This window comes from Molothrus ater, chromosome 8, assembly GCF_012460135.2.
Source record: "Molothrus ater isolate BHLD 08-10-18 breed brown headed cowbird chromosome 8, BPBGC_Mater_1.1, whole genome shotgun sequence".
Classification (NCBI taxonomy): domain Eukaryota; kingdom Metazoa; phylum Chordata; class Aves; order Passeriformes; family Icteridae; genus Molothrus; species Molothrus ater.
The window spans coordinates 21204950-21220182 of NC_050485.2; the positions used below are offsets into that span (position 1 = coordinate 21204950).

At 36.2% G+C, this 15233-nt stretch overlaps 1 protein-coding gene across 1 annotated transcript in view; it reads right to left on the bottom strand.

The window, feature by feature from the left end:
- Positions 1-15233, bottom strand: part of LOC118688171 (adhesion G protein-coupled receptor A3) — a 252313-nt gene that overhangs the window by 46242 nt on the left and 190838 nt on the right. Inside the window, exons 13-14 of the mRNA XM_036385594.1 lie at positions 3135-3342; positions 2000-2208 (exon numbers count right to left, since the gene is read on the bottom strand). Of these exons, the coding sequence (XP_036241487.1) occupies positions 2000-2208; positions 3135-3342 (417 nt within the window). The remainder of the gene's footprint in view (positions 1-1999; positions 2209-3134; positions 3343-15233) is intronic.

The following is a 15233-nucleotide window of genomic DNA, read 5'->3' on the forward strand; positions in this document are numbered from 1 at the left end:
ATTGAACTGCCCAGAAAAGCATAATTTCTATCAAATAAAATAATCCTTGACTTTATGCCACAAAAAAGTGATTAAGAAATAATACTTGAATGAAAATGTTTGGACATAATGAAGCTACAAAAGTTTTCTATTATCTATTTAGAAAGACAATGACTGGAAAGTGGATTTGTGTGTGTGCATATTTATATATGTTTATTTAAAAATTACTTGTCATCCTTTTCCTTAAAAGTTACTGTGAAACATGAGCTAAGAAGCATATCCCATTGTTTGCCACCATAGAAATTGCAAAGCAAGGGTGATTCTAAGATTCTACTTTCTTGTCTTGCACAGATAAAATTGGAAGATGCACACATGAAATAAACCACAGTCAAATGCTCATAAACAAACAAACACAATGCCTAAAGCAGAATTACATACCAGATACAAAAGCTCCAGTAAAAAGTGCCTCAGTTGCCTTTACAGTTGAAGAAAAACCCATCTCCTACATCTTCTAAGAGATAAATGGGCTTTACAATCCAAAAATTACCTGCAGCCCTTGTATCAGTATTCAACTTTTCAAACAAAAAGAAATTGTGGAATTGGTTGATTGCAAACTGTTAGTTAACATTTAGTAACTGCTCAAAGTTTAAGAGCAACATGCTGAACTCAAGCAGTTGAAGAAGGAGGAAGCCATTTTGGGTGTGGCACCTGCAAAGTCAACAGGTGCTTTCTTTAATTAATTTGGAAAAACACCCTCAAAGCAAAATTATTATTCACATTCTGGGAAACAAGAGGCTGGGGGGAAAGGGAACTCACAGGAGCTGTAGAAAATGAGGTACATTTGCTGTCATCAAATCTGAGGAACAGCTCTTACATTCTGAACAATTCTATAATAGGTAAAAAAATGTTCAACTAAGTCTCAGGGAAATCAGTTCTTATGAAGTGGACGATAATATCTGCATTTAACTCGTGGGCAGCAGGGCTTTGTGCTATGATTGGCTGCCATCTGGGCTCCATCTGACAGCAGCAGATTGGTATTCTCTGCACACGTCCTCGCAATTCCTGTCGCCTGTGTTTGCTGTCCCTTACACATACACACAATACATTATTTACTCAACTATAAACATTTCTGTAATGTACACAAGCAGCATCTACAGTGCAATCATGCATCAGCATTCAAGAGCAATCTAGTATTAATAGTACACACATCTACTCTTTTTACAACTGTTTCATAATAAATATTTTTAAGGGTGCAAAGATTTTCTAAAGCTTAGAAACCTTTCAGTTTCTTGTTTGCTTTCCTCTACTCCCTGAATAATTATTGTATGCATAATATTTTTGCTTTCATGAAGGTAACTTTCTGTTAAGCAGGTTAGTTAAATAACTGCAATGGGAACTGTAAGTGTGACTGAGAACAGAGCAAAGCAGCTGATGCGTTAGCACTGCACAGGAATATTTTCCTTCAGAAACAGCAATTTCGTAAGTAGGCTATCGGCATTGGTGCACAAACCAAAACTCCCACAGAATCAACAAGGACAGCTCTGTCCATACTTAAAAGAGCAGAAGATGTTATTCCTCTCCATTTATTAAATGATTCAACATTGCGGTATGCCTGCAACTAATTAGTATGATCAACACAGTGCAGGGCAGGAACAAAAGCAGACCAGCCTCTGAGATGTGCTGATGTAAAAGCACACAGGAGTATACATTTTTAAACCCTGTCATATAATTTATAACCATTATGTACTAATTATTCCTTGATGGAACTTTCATTTATAAGACTGAAGTTAATGTCATTTCTGATTAGGCCTGTCTCAGGATATTAAAACTGACCACCAGGTTTATTCACTTGCTAGCAGTTAAGTAACTTACTTTCTTTTAGACTGTTTTATGCTGAACATTATAAAAATCCAGAAGGTCAGCTACTGACAAATCAGAATGAAACAGATGCATGCAAATAAAACATAAATGTATGGCAAAAGAGAGAGAGAGAAATATATTTGCTAAGTCATATACTTACCATTAGCACTGCAAAGTTACTGAAGTGTGTACTCTGAATGGTGGTAATATTGCCTGCAGAACTAATTATGTGGCACCCTTCTCCCCACCAGCCTCCATGTCCATCTAGAAGGTCAAAATCCCAGAAGGCTGCAATGGGGTCTATACCCCGTGCAAAGTGCCTCAATCCTATAGTAAGAGGGCTGGTGAGGTTTCCAAAACTGCACCCATCTGCAAAAGGAAAAAACTGAATCAGAGAGACGGAGTGGAAAACCCTTTAGTGATGAATGCTCTGTAAAGAGACCAGATACACTAAACTAGGGGGAAAAAAGCCAGTGGACATAAAATCTTAATGGTCAAAATCAAAGGTAGTGCTCACATCGGAGAAGTTTGCAATGGTATAAATAAATCTGAGCATTGCAATCACATATTGTGTCAAAATGATCTAATAATTCCTCACAAAGGAGATCTTTTTTATTGTTTCAGATTCTTCATTTATGACCAGTATTACACTATTGCCCATGTAACTGCAGAAACGGCTCAGTTTCATGGCATGATTATTAGCTGAGACAATTCTGCACTTTGAAAGTAACATTCAAACATTTTAAAATGTTAATACAAATGAGAGCACTATTCAGTGTCGGACAAAATTAGTAAAATTGCATGGGTGAGTAATTAAACAAAATATTGATTCACTAGAACATACAATGTATGTCATTTAGTTAGAAGTCTGTAACAACACCTGTTTTACACCCATCGCATCAGAAAGTATACTGCTGAGTATTGATACATGCAACAGGGCACTACTCCCACTCCAAAAGCCTTATTTTTACCAGTGCCTAGGACACTAACATTGCAACTGTAAAGAGTAAAACAAGGATCCTTCCGACAGCTTTAAGAAGCGAGCATCTGTAACAACACAGCCAGCAAAGAGTAGCCCAGAATTTGCATTCTAATCGTAGCGTAAGGGCATTTCTTTATTTGCAGGACAATCTGAATAAAATCGTGCAGACAGGAACAATTGCAAACATTGTACTAAAGACAGAGACTGTTTCCAGCCTCCCAGCACACTGCATACTCTACCCCTCTATTCTCTGCACAATCAAGTATACCGTAGCTTTTAGATGAAAAGAAAATAATGCATAACAGCTTCTCACCTATTTTAGCAAAAACAGCTGGTGTGGCAACCGTCCTACGTTTCCCATCATCTGCGAGATTTGATGAGTTTCCTGTGCTAGGAAAGAGTTTTCCATTCCGAAAGACAATAAACTGTAGCTTGCAAGTGGAGTTATCAACAGATTGCCAGGCTGAAGACTGAGAGAAGACAGACTGTGGCAAATGAACTGAAGCTACTGCTACAGCATTCTGTACAATGAGAAAAAAAAAGAAACATTTAAAATGCAAATCACAACAGGGTTGCTTTCATGATGTTTTAAACTCCTGTACAAGAAATGTATGCTGCCTTCCTTTTCCAACAGTCTGGAAGCAACCAAAGAAGCACGGGCTGTAACCATGGGAATAGGATTGGTACAGTGCATATTAAAAGGAAAAACGTTTTGATTGAATGTGAGAGTCTATATGGTCAAGCTCCCTGCTGCAGAGGTGAGAATGGTTCTTACCGTGCCTGCTAGAGGGTCCATCAACACTGCAGATCCGATTTAAAGAGACAACCTCTACCAGGTTTTCTCCTTCACTTAAAATAGAATCAGACAACTTACATTAAAACATTTCTCTGAAAGGGTACTTAAAGGATATAAAAATAATTTTATTATTAAAACAAATTACATCTGCAGAGAACTGCAAGTGCAGTAAACAACACAGTTTAGGAATATGTTTTTCTTGCTTCATATAAGGAAAATCAGTTAACTATGTTTTAGTCATGCAGGATTAAAAAATATTACAAACATTAATGTAAAAGAAGAAAACAAGACTACACTGGGAGAAAATGAATGAAGACTGTCAGATCACTATAATGGCTTTGAGTCGTGTGTTACATACCCTTTTACAAGCAGATAAATCCCATACAGCAGAGCTATAAAATACACAAAGCATTGTATTTTGAGGATTTCCCTCATCAAGTATTTTTTTCCTTCCAAAGTAGCAAACTAATCATTAAAGACTGAGATATTTACAAGGAATAACAAATCATGAGCAATGGGAAAATAAACAGGGAGTCTGTCCTGAGCCTTGATGTGAAAAGTGTATGTATTTAAAAACAAACAAACTACAAAATGTTCTAATTTGCATTTCCCCCAAGGGTAGAGTAGGGCTCTGTGCACATAATTTACATAGATTACCACAGTTTGCTCATAGCACACGTGCACTACCTATTTCAGAAGTAAAACAATGATCTTCACAACAATATAAAGAAACATGACATTTAATATACATCCATGTATGGGGAAAATACACATGTGAGAGATAAAAGGTGTAACAGAGATCAGCAAACTAAAATGAGTATGAGAAGCATCTAGTGACCATGGAATAAATATGGAAGGAAGGCATGAGTGGTCTGTGATGTCATTTGAATGCTTAAATAAAGAGATAAAGACTTCTGTACACCATTTTCCTTTTACCATGTATATTATAGGAAGGTTTTCAGATTTTAACAGTAAAACTGCAAAAACGTCCTTTTTAAAATAATAAAAATAAAAATTCAATCTAGGCAATGCTGCTCATTAAAAGTACAGAGAAAAAAAGAGCAAATAGCAACAGAACATTTCTACATTAGAATTTTAAATTATTATGAAGGCTGTAATTGGTATTAACTGAGCTAAACATCAAGCACTCATCCTGAGATTGTTTCCACTGTCTAATTCAAAGCTGTTATAATTGGCTTTATTTCATGCTTCTGAAATAGACATGTTTTACTCTATGATATCCCAACTATCTGCATATGCTGAACCTCTGATGATACCATTTTGGCCTTAAAATTGCTATCAAAAAGTACGCAGAGAGTTTCTTAAAAGTGTCATTTATCAAATGCCAGATCACTGTTGAGGGCTTATGTGGAGACGTACAGATGTGTAAGAGAGGTTACAGTGTGATTAATTTTATATTTATGCTGGATTTTTATTATTATTCTGTGCTGGAAAAAGCAACAATGATGACATATTAAATTACACTAATTACTCATTACACACAAAAAAGAAAGATAGAAGCATATGAATAAGCTTATGATAATGAAACCAACAGCTAAAGGCACTGGGTTAAGCAACAATGTTAAGCTATGACTTGACAAAAGCAGCCCTACACAAACCAGAGAAAACAACAGGTTTATAGCACTTTTGCTAAGAGGGCAAATCATCTAATTTATTGTGGTTCTCTAATTGCTTCTCCACTGGGACTTAGTGATACTAATAGGAAAAAGTAATGGTGTAGACAGAGCTTGCCTGTGGGACCGGGGAGGTGCAGAGTGGAAGCTGCTCCCACCTGAAGCACAGGGAGCTGGGGCAGGTGGCCGTCCCTGGGCTGGGCAGGGCCAGCTGCCCCCAGCTCTTCCCTGCTCACAGAGACCCTTCAGCACCCAGCAGGGAGGGAGGAACGTGCCCACGGTGCCCCAGCCTTACCCACAGCTGCAGCTTCACATCAGGGCCAAGGCTTGAAGGCAGGGAAGAAAAGCTGCACAGTCCGCCGTGGAATTAGTGTGGACTGGTTGCACTGCTCGGGCTGACTGAGCAAATCTCAAACATGCAGCAACATCAAATTATTTACTTGACAAAAAGACACATTTACAGAAAATGTTTTCCTGATCAGACTTCAGGAGAGCATTTTTCCCTTGTTGTCTGCTCAAAATGAATATGAATACACTTAACACAAACTATTTAATAAACTTCACTAAATTGCCTACAGTCACTTCCTGGAGTACAGTTTTATATGCCCACTTATACTACCTGTTACTTCAATTTTTTTTTGCGTGTAGGCATTCTGGTAGAGTGAGAGGCAAAGGGACAGGGTATTCCTTAACTGGACAAATGCACACGTAAAGTCAAACTACTTGCTGCAGATCAAATATTTGCTTAGCAATTCCTCAAAATTAAACACCCAACTGTCTGCTACAGCAAGAGAGTAAGCCTGCCAACAAGATCCTGTAGTAGGATATTAATGAAAAATGCACATAGTGAGAAGGCCCACACATTCACGGTGCTGTTTAAAAATATGAATAAACACATTATATTCATCTAAGATGTGTGAGAATTTTCAATAGTATTACTTATTATTCACATGAGAGGGAGGATCCGAGCACTGAGGTTGTTCCTATTATTGTGGTAGAGGATGAAGGGAATCTGACTGAAGGTTCAGTCATGTATTCTGATAATCTTGTGTGATGTGAAGCATAAGTCAGTTCCCCACTCTTGCCTCAGTTTCCCTCTCACTTAAATGAGATTAAAATGATGGCATTTATTTTGCCCTGTAAGATGCTCCAGAGTTCAGAGATTAAATACAATACAGGAACACATATTACTAAAACCAATGACAGCAACATCAAGTTTTGAGGGAATTATTGTACTTCGGATGCTTCAAAATTCACATAAATCATCTCAACTAATTTTTTTTTTTATTTGGGCACCATATCACCACATCACACGGGAACTAAAGTATCTGAGCATGCTGGTGGCAAGAAGCTGCCTGCACCTCTGAGAAGAGAGAAAGAGCAATGCAGACCCACCACAGGAGCCGCAGCCTTGCAGTGACAGCACTGGCACCTCATATTTTCCTGGAAAAGCTTACAGTTTGTGTCAGCATTTCACCAGTCAGGATTTAGACATTCTGTGAGTGTTTTCAAAACAGAATGTCAATAATCCCATCATGACTCCATTTCAGTTTCAGTCCTATTAACTGGATTGTACTGGCATTGATTAGAAAAAGGGAATCCTGAACACACAGTGTAGATTCTTCTAAGGAGCATTTTTCTTCTGGAAAATGCTTGTCTTTAAAATGAAAACTATTCATAGATATTCACCCATTTGCACACAAATATGATAGAAATGATGCAATTTTCAAACCCTCTGAAGTGTCTTCCATGTCATCTGCCCAGATATCTGTAAATCTGCTGTGTGACTTGCAGCCAGGGAAAGAGGGCTTATCAGCTCTAAACCAGCTCTTAGGATTTTTTGGGAGGCCTCCTAGGACTCCTGGCTCCTAGGACTTCTTGGAACCTGGTCAACTTTCCAAAAAGCAGAATGAAAGGTTGCTTTAAACACTCTGATGCATAATTTGGACAGTACAGTTTTATAAGTACTTTTGAAGTTTTGGGGTTTGTTTCCATTTTAGACCTATTTTTGAGTGTGTGTGTGTGTGTGTGTGTGTAATTTTTCAAAATATCTGGGGCACTAAAACAGAACCAATAAATCCAACTGTATTCTAAAAGTTTTAAATTAAAAATCTCATTCTAAAGCAGAAATGGTCCTCAGGATATTGGGAGCTACAGACTCTTGCAACTCATGCATGTGTGGCCCTTATTAAAAATGTTTTAAGGGAAAAATGAGAGATTTAAAGTGAAGTTTTTCCCTAGGCAGTTTTATTCTGGTGGTAGTCCATTTCTTATAATGAATGCTAGCATTTACAAGGAGTTTTTAAGTGTTTAGGAAAGACAGCCTCTTGCCTTAGGTGACTTTGTGATATGTTGGCCCTTCTACTTTCATAATTCCTTTAAGACACCTGCTCCCATTTACTCTTGAAACTTTGCTTTCCCATTACAGTGTTCAACTTGCCTAAAATTTAGCATAATACTGAGAGACCATGCTCATTATCAAACAATCATTATCGAGATTGGAAACTGCTGTGGAATGACAAAAATCAAACTATTTTCAGCAACTCTTCCTTGTGCATGCCTTGGTACTAGATTGACTTTTGAGCTCAGGCACAGTATTTCTGTTTAAGATAAATATATTTCACAGGAAACTATCCAATTCTTAGTCCTCAGAACAGTCATAAGGTATCTTTTTCCAGTCAGCAATTTCCTTAACTTAAAAACCAGCACCTTCACAACAGGTCAGAGGAAGTCTGGAGGGGGGAAAAAAAAGAGTAAATGAAGTCACCTAAAACCTGGAGGAGAACTGGAAAAGCAGTTTCACTGTTTCCAGATTTCAAAGAATCTGATAAAGTGGTGTAGAGACTCAGATGCAAGACACCATATTTTAAATTATTAAAGATATAAGGGTGCTGCCAAAATAGGCACAAGCTATATAAAGTTACAGTAAAAAAACTAGAAACCAAGCTCTAGAGGTAATAGCTGTATTATTAAATATGTACTGAGTTAACACCGTGGTCATAATAATAAAATCAAGCAAATAAATTATTTATACATATATAATAGATTGTATTTAGTCCTTCAAATAGGACAGTAGATCCTTAGAAGCAATGGAAGATTTAGTTGTTAACAAATAGGAAGAGGCACAATTGTGTTTTCCAACTGTCCTGGTAGGTATTTAACCAACACTCCTTTGGAATTATCTCAGCACAAAATATATGAGATAAGGACAGGCATTTGGCCCAGTTCTGTGAGGCTTTAGGTAGTCTGTGCATGAGTTCTGATCTCTTTTTCTGGCATGAAAGTATCAACAAAAAGCCCCCAAAATTTAGACCAGGTGGGAAAATCCCAAATAAGGGTTTGTAATAATAATGAAAATGTTTATATGAGACAATCAACTTGCCAGGTGCTAAAACAAACAGGATTTTGGTTTTTATTTTTTAATGGGATGATACCAAACAAGGAAAGTAGGAGTCCCCCAGCCATGCTAATTTACCTACACAGTCTTGCTACAAATTTGTCATAGTTTAACTGTGCTTTCCGGAGCGCTGTTGGAACATAAGTCTGGAAAGGCTGGGGGATGACAAGCAGGTGAAAAGCAGAGTTTATACAGATTCCCAGGATGAAATGAAGCAGTACTTCCAAAAATGCAACAGGAAATTACCTGGCTACTGAGAGGAAATTGCTAAGCGTGTTGGGATTATCATGTCATAAAGTCATTATGTAGTAATCCTGCAGTCTGCATCCATCTCAATTTCTGGAAAACTAAGTTTAGAGTCCAAGATATCTTTGTTCTAGCCAGGCATAAAAGGTGGTTTGATGCACAGTGAAAATGTGGCATAAATTATAAATACATGCAAATTGCATCAAAAGATATTTTTAAAAGTTAATAAATAATAATAATTAATTATTTAATAATTTAAAGTTTTATAATAATTATAAAATAATTAAGTATTAATAATTAATAATAAAAAGTTTTCTGAAAAATTTGTTTCTATAAAAACAGATACAGCAAACAGCACTGAAATTTTAGAAAAGCTGATAATGTAAAATAATCTGGAAATCTGATTGTCAGTAGCCCTTTTCCAATAAAAGTAAAAACCAAAAGTCTCCAAATTAGGATTTTATATTTCACATTTGAACATCTTGCAAACTTTCTAAGAAAACGAAAAGATGTGCAAATCTACAAGCAACAGCTAACCTGTTAATGAGCTATTGTGAAGGAAAAAGTGGAAAAAAAAAATAAAGGAATTAAAGAAAAAGATCATGAAGGGAGAGAGAGTAGGTTTACCAAAGGTCAATAATGCCAGACCCAAATGATAGTTCTCCTCACTAACTATTTTTCCAGAGAGGGCAATACAATTCACCTGATTTCTTTTGAGACATTAAGAACTAGCAGCAATTAGTTTCAGGTGAATAAGGAACAAGATACAATTGATAATACAATTATTTACTTTGAAAGGAGAGGCTGGAGTGAATATATCCAAAGTTAGTACAAAAATCAGCTTAAAGACTTCCAATTTTTGTTTGATGACCTTGAAACAAAGAGGAATGTCATCTAAGACAATGTTCTAAATCATGTTTTACATATTTATAATGAGATTGTCTATTATAAGCTGGTGAAACAAGCCACTTTGGAAAGCAAAAGATAAGGATAAGGATGTGAAAGCACTGGTTGATCACAGGATGACTCAGAGCCTCTATGATTTAACAATTAAAAAGAAAAGACTACAAATACAATCCAGAACATACAAGATGACTCATTTCCATGTAAATATTCTGATTTTAAAGGCCTAATCAGAAATATAATACACAATTTTGATCAACTAGGCTGAGGAAAAGTCAGTCCAGAATAAAATGGATGTAGAGGATGGTTGTTAGGGTCACCCTTAGAATGAATAATTTACTTCACAAGTGGGAAATAAAGGAGCTTAGCTTTGCTAGCCAGGCAAAATGAAAGCCATGTAAGCAAATGGCCAGCATGAGCACAAGGACAAATAGGACATTAGCCAAGAGCAAAAATGCAGACTTAAAATATACAAATATTTCCTAGCCTTTATAACATAGAGGGTGGGGTACTTTTCAGGCATTATGGACACAAAAAATTACCTACTCTTGAGAAAGTATTTGAAAGTTCTATGACAGAATTACAAAATTAATTTAGAAAGGTTTGATTTATTTCTCTGTTTTACAAGAAGTGTTTAAAATTCCTTCTAAGACCTCATGAATTTCCTGATTAAAGGAATTTTTGAACATTCTACTTATGTCCCCAATATACAGCTAAGAGAGCTCATAAAAATCTCACTAAGAAGAAAAAAAGACTATACATTCATGGTAGGAAAAAAGTGTGATGAAAAAAGTGTGAAAATTATATTATTATTTTTTTGAAAACATGCTGGACACATGTAAGAGCTGCAGGCAACAAATTTTTTCAGGCAGCACTAAATGACTGCTTCAATTCAGGGTCCACAACTGAACTTGCCATATTGCAAAAACTTGTACCACAGAATGCATAAAATTCATCTTCCTGGGAATTTAAGAGTTCTTATGGGTGGCCTCTAAGTTTTCAACTAGAATTTATTGGGGTTTTGGGGAAGATCTCTGAAGTCTTAAAGGATTTTAGACTCACTCCAACACTCACACTATGAGCTGTGGACCTACAGAGACTCGCTGCAGCTTCATTTTTGAAAAGGATGGCTTCTGGCAGTGCACTCTACAGGAAAGCTCATCCTCTCAGGAGTTTGGTTCACTGGGCCTTTCAGGGGTGAATTAGCTCCTAGAAATGCTGCACTTTCCTCTAAACAGCCTGTGATGAAGGAGTATTTTCATTTTTATTTAGAAGCTCAATTAATCTTCAGGCATTAAATGTATGATTTTTTTCTGGAAAGATCTTAAGAATATTCAAATTTGTTACATTGATGCTATGGTTTTAGTTGTTGCAGATGCACTTAGAGGATGGGATGAACTTCTGCTAGGATTTTAAAATATAAGGACAATAAAAAAATTCATGAGCTGTCTATGTGGAACTTTCAGCTACATAATTACAAAGCTATCTCCATGGATCTTAGGAGGGACATCATAATTATACAGAATACCTAACTAACCAAAATATCTTCTACAGCTCATTGACCACCAAATTCAATTACACATAAATATTACCAGTTTAGAAAAAGGAATCATGTGAATTCTGACTTAACTGGCATACATAAGTTTTTTTGCCATGGTAACTTTTAATTTATTTATTTATTTTAACTAGGTGAATTGTGTTAATGTAGGCCTCATAACAGTATTTCTGCATAGCTTAGTATTTATCATTTATAACAAGATATTATGAATGAGAACAAAGAGAATATTTCCCAACAGTCAGACAAAAAGTGTTACCAAAATTATTTCTAAAGTTGGAGAAGCGCAATTTAATTAAAAAGAGATGGGCTACTCAGTGGCTTCTATGTTTGAGAAAACAAAATTCATATGCAGTTTAGTGGAGTGCCATACATACCATTACAGATATGATATTTTTTCTAAAGACTTAGATAATTTGTATAGATTTATGAGTAGATAGTGATGCAACCATTAGGTAATACAGTAATTCAAAACTGAATTCAATGACTGAATATTGCCATTATTTAATCATACTATAGGACATGATGAGAGGACTTCTGATTTCACTGATGTGATATTCACACTTAGCTAGATGAATAGTAGTTCATCTAGTAATATAAGTGGGAATATAGTGAAAAGGCTTAGTTGATAAATTTTTAATAAACTATTTCGATATAATTTTCCTGAGGCAAAGTGAGCTTCTACATTGCCTATGATATACAGAAGTCCAAGTGTTTTTCTGGTGCTGCCTTTTCATAAAGATGACTGCAATGAAATGCTGACATTGCTGCTTGATGACTGCTGAAACATTGTCCCTCTCTGACACTAGAGAAAAGCTGAAACTGCTGAAAATAATTTTAGTATTTTTGATCTTTTAGGAAGTGAATTTAAAATTTCCACACCATGAAATGATTCAATATTCTGATTTTGAATCATTTGGATATTATCATCGAGAATGATCTCTGTTGCCTAAAGTCATTAAACAATTCAGACCCAACATTATTCTTACACACATTTCTATAAGCAGATGCAAGATCACTACATTCCTTTGCTTTACAGACAGTTAAGTATGAGAAAAAGAAAACCAGAAGATGCCTTTTCCTTTAGTTCCTTTTTATGCACAACCACACCTCTCCTTCCCTCAGTTGGGATACAAGTTCACTATCCTCACAATAATCAAGAAATTATGCCTCCTCAAGAGGAGCAAATATGATTTCTTCCCTCCTGTTCCAAAACTAATTTTTCAATTTTGAAAAACTGATATATTTTTATTTCCAATTTGCCAAAATAATAATTTGCTTTCTGAATTTCAGCCATGTAGCCAATTTATCAGTATAGTCAGAAAGTATTATCAGTATAGTCAGAAAGCACATGGAAAAAGAAATGTAAAAAAAGCAAGTGAAGTGAGTACAGTTACATCAGCAGGAGAGAGGTTCTGTGTCACAGAGGTATTTGCATTTGGATGAAAGTACTCAAGGGCCTTGAGCTGCAAGGAGCTAAAGCACATTTGTATCAGTGATGGCAAGTGACATTTTCAGAGAATTCTTGTAACTGAGATGTTGAGTGTGAAGGAGAAGACAGACTCCACTACGGCCAGTGCCTGAGCCATCAGTTGAAGTTGCTACTCCCCAAAGCCCCCATGCAGAATCCCATACTCTGCTCTGCAAGTCTCACACACATCTTCAGCATTCTGATGCACTCAGTGTGGACACAAAATAAAGATATTGAGTTCAGTGTGACAGTGAAATGTTAGTCTAAAATTTCACCTCTGAAATTCAGTTCTGGCCAAATACCATGCATGCTGATACATCCACAGGCACATTGTGTCTGTAGCTCATGTGAAAATCTGGTGTCAGTCCTTTAGCTCAGCCAGAAAACATTCAGAGCCAAAGAGAATCCAGCCAGAAAACATTCAGAGCCAAAGAGAACACTTTTACCTCCAGCTGAATCACTCATCACAGACCACTAGTTTATCTGGACACACTTCTGTTCTAGTAGGAGCTTAGGGACTATCTTGATTGGTTCTGCTATGTTTTTCTAAGAGTTTTGTGACAGAATTATGGGAAAATCAAAAATATTTGCTAGCATTAGTCACAGTAAAATCCAAATCCAACCACAATGGAAGTGAAGTCTGAGAAACCTTCCATCAGACCAGATTTCCACCAACCTACTGATCACTTTATACAGTCAGGTAAGTTTAAGAAGGGTGGCAGAAACTTACCTCTTATTTATTAATCTTTTACAGATGCTAGTAAAACACCTAGGCATCTGTGAATTTTTTTTTTGTTTGTTACCACATAAATAATCACTTGATATAGTCTATGTCATATTAGTTCTAAAAGCTGACTGAATTAAAATCTTAATCTTCTAGTCAAATCAAGTTTTGTAGCTCAGCTGCTTGTGAAATAGTGATAATGTTCCCCTGATTAAGACTTTAAAATATTGCACACATTATCAGTACTTGTCATCTCTCATCACTTGAAAACTCCTGGTTTAAATTGGGTGAGGATGGTGTAATATTTCTGGGGCAGAATGCACTCTATCACTCTCAGTGAATCCCTTGGATTTCAGACACCAAAGGTCACTTGATCCTTCTGATATAGTGGCTGAATCCAGGTGAGGTCTGAACTAAGCCCAGGAAGAGAATCTCCTCATTCCCATTCAATGACTGTTGAGAATGAGGATTCCTAATATAATGCAAGAGATTGTGATATAAGAGATTGCTTTAAATACTCAGACAGGTGCTAACCCAGCTAAAGTTACATGGGATGAGACTTATATAGTAATAACTAAGAACTCAGCTCAGTCTTCTTTCCCCATTTCTTAGATCAAAAAGAGGGAAAAATAACAATCTTAATTCTTCCAAATAAAAAGCTGCTTCCAGTTTTCAGTGTACTACAGGACTGAGCAGGAAAACACAGATTTTTGTCTTGCTCATGGCTTTTGAATTAATAGTTTCAAGTATTAGTGCTGCAGGGCCTGCATACTGAAAAAGCCACAGCAACGTGTTCATTAAAATAGTGGTGTATATTCCATGAAGTGTTCACTTTTAAAGTCTTGTAAATTAATTATACAAGCACCAAGTTTTCTATTTAATCATTAGAAAAATTAATTGGTTTACATTGTTATATTGTAAGTATTCACAATGGTTTGAATATTCTTGGTCTTTCCCTCTTGTTCTACTGATTTTCTAATCTTTTTCCATAAAGGTCAATTCTTCTGGCATCAGTGTATTTCATGTGTTCAAAAATTTTTACCAGAGGCCTTTATTTTAAAGGACTTTTATTTTACCAGTCAGGCACATCAACAGTGTGTATAGTTCAGAGATTCTCAAGGACTTCCCCTGCCACATTTGATGGATTTTTTTTAAATGTGTTATCATTCTTGCTGAATCACTTCCAGTCTCCTATTAAACTGATATGCCTTTATTTTGGACAGTAGCAATGTTCATTTTCTAACATAAAAACTTAATATGTTCACCATTTCACAACCTTTTCCTTCTGGACTTCCCAGCTTTACTTTCTGCATTAAATCAGATGGGAGTACTTTGGTGAATCACATGCACTTCTGGACTTTTACTACTGCTATACCAGATGCTGACATGAGTACCTGAGAGTATGAATTAATTATTTAGAGCAAGGATCTGAAAGAAGTGTGCTCAAGTAGTAAAAGGGGGGTAAAAAAAAAATCAATACAGAAAAAAGCTGAGTCTCTCATGCCAAGTGAAGGACTAACATCGTGCACAAAATTAATAAGTAACATTATTAGCTGAAAGACAGTGTATTTTTTTAAAACTGGCAGAGTCCCAAACTGTCTATCTCAGCAATGAGAAAGACAATTATCATCAGGAGTTCTGAGTCCTGGAAGCTCTATATATCCACAGTGAAATGGAAACACTGAT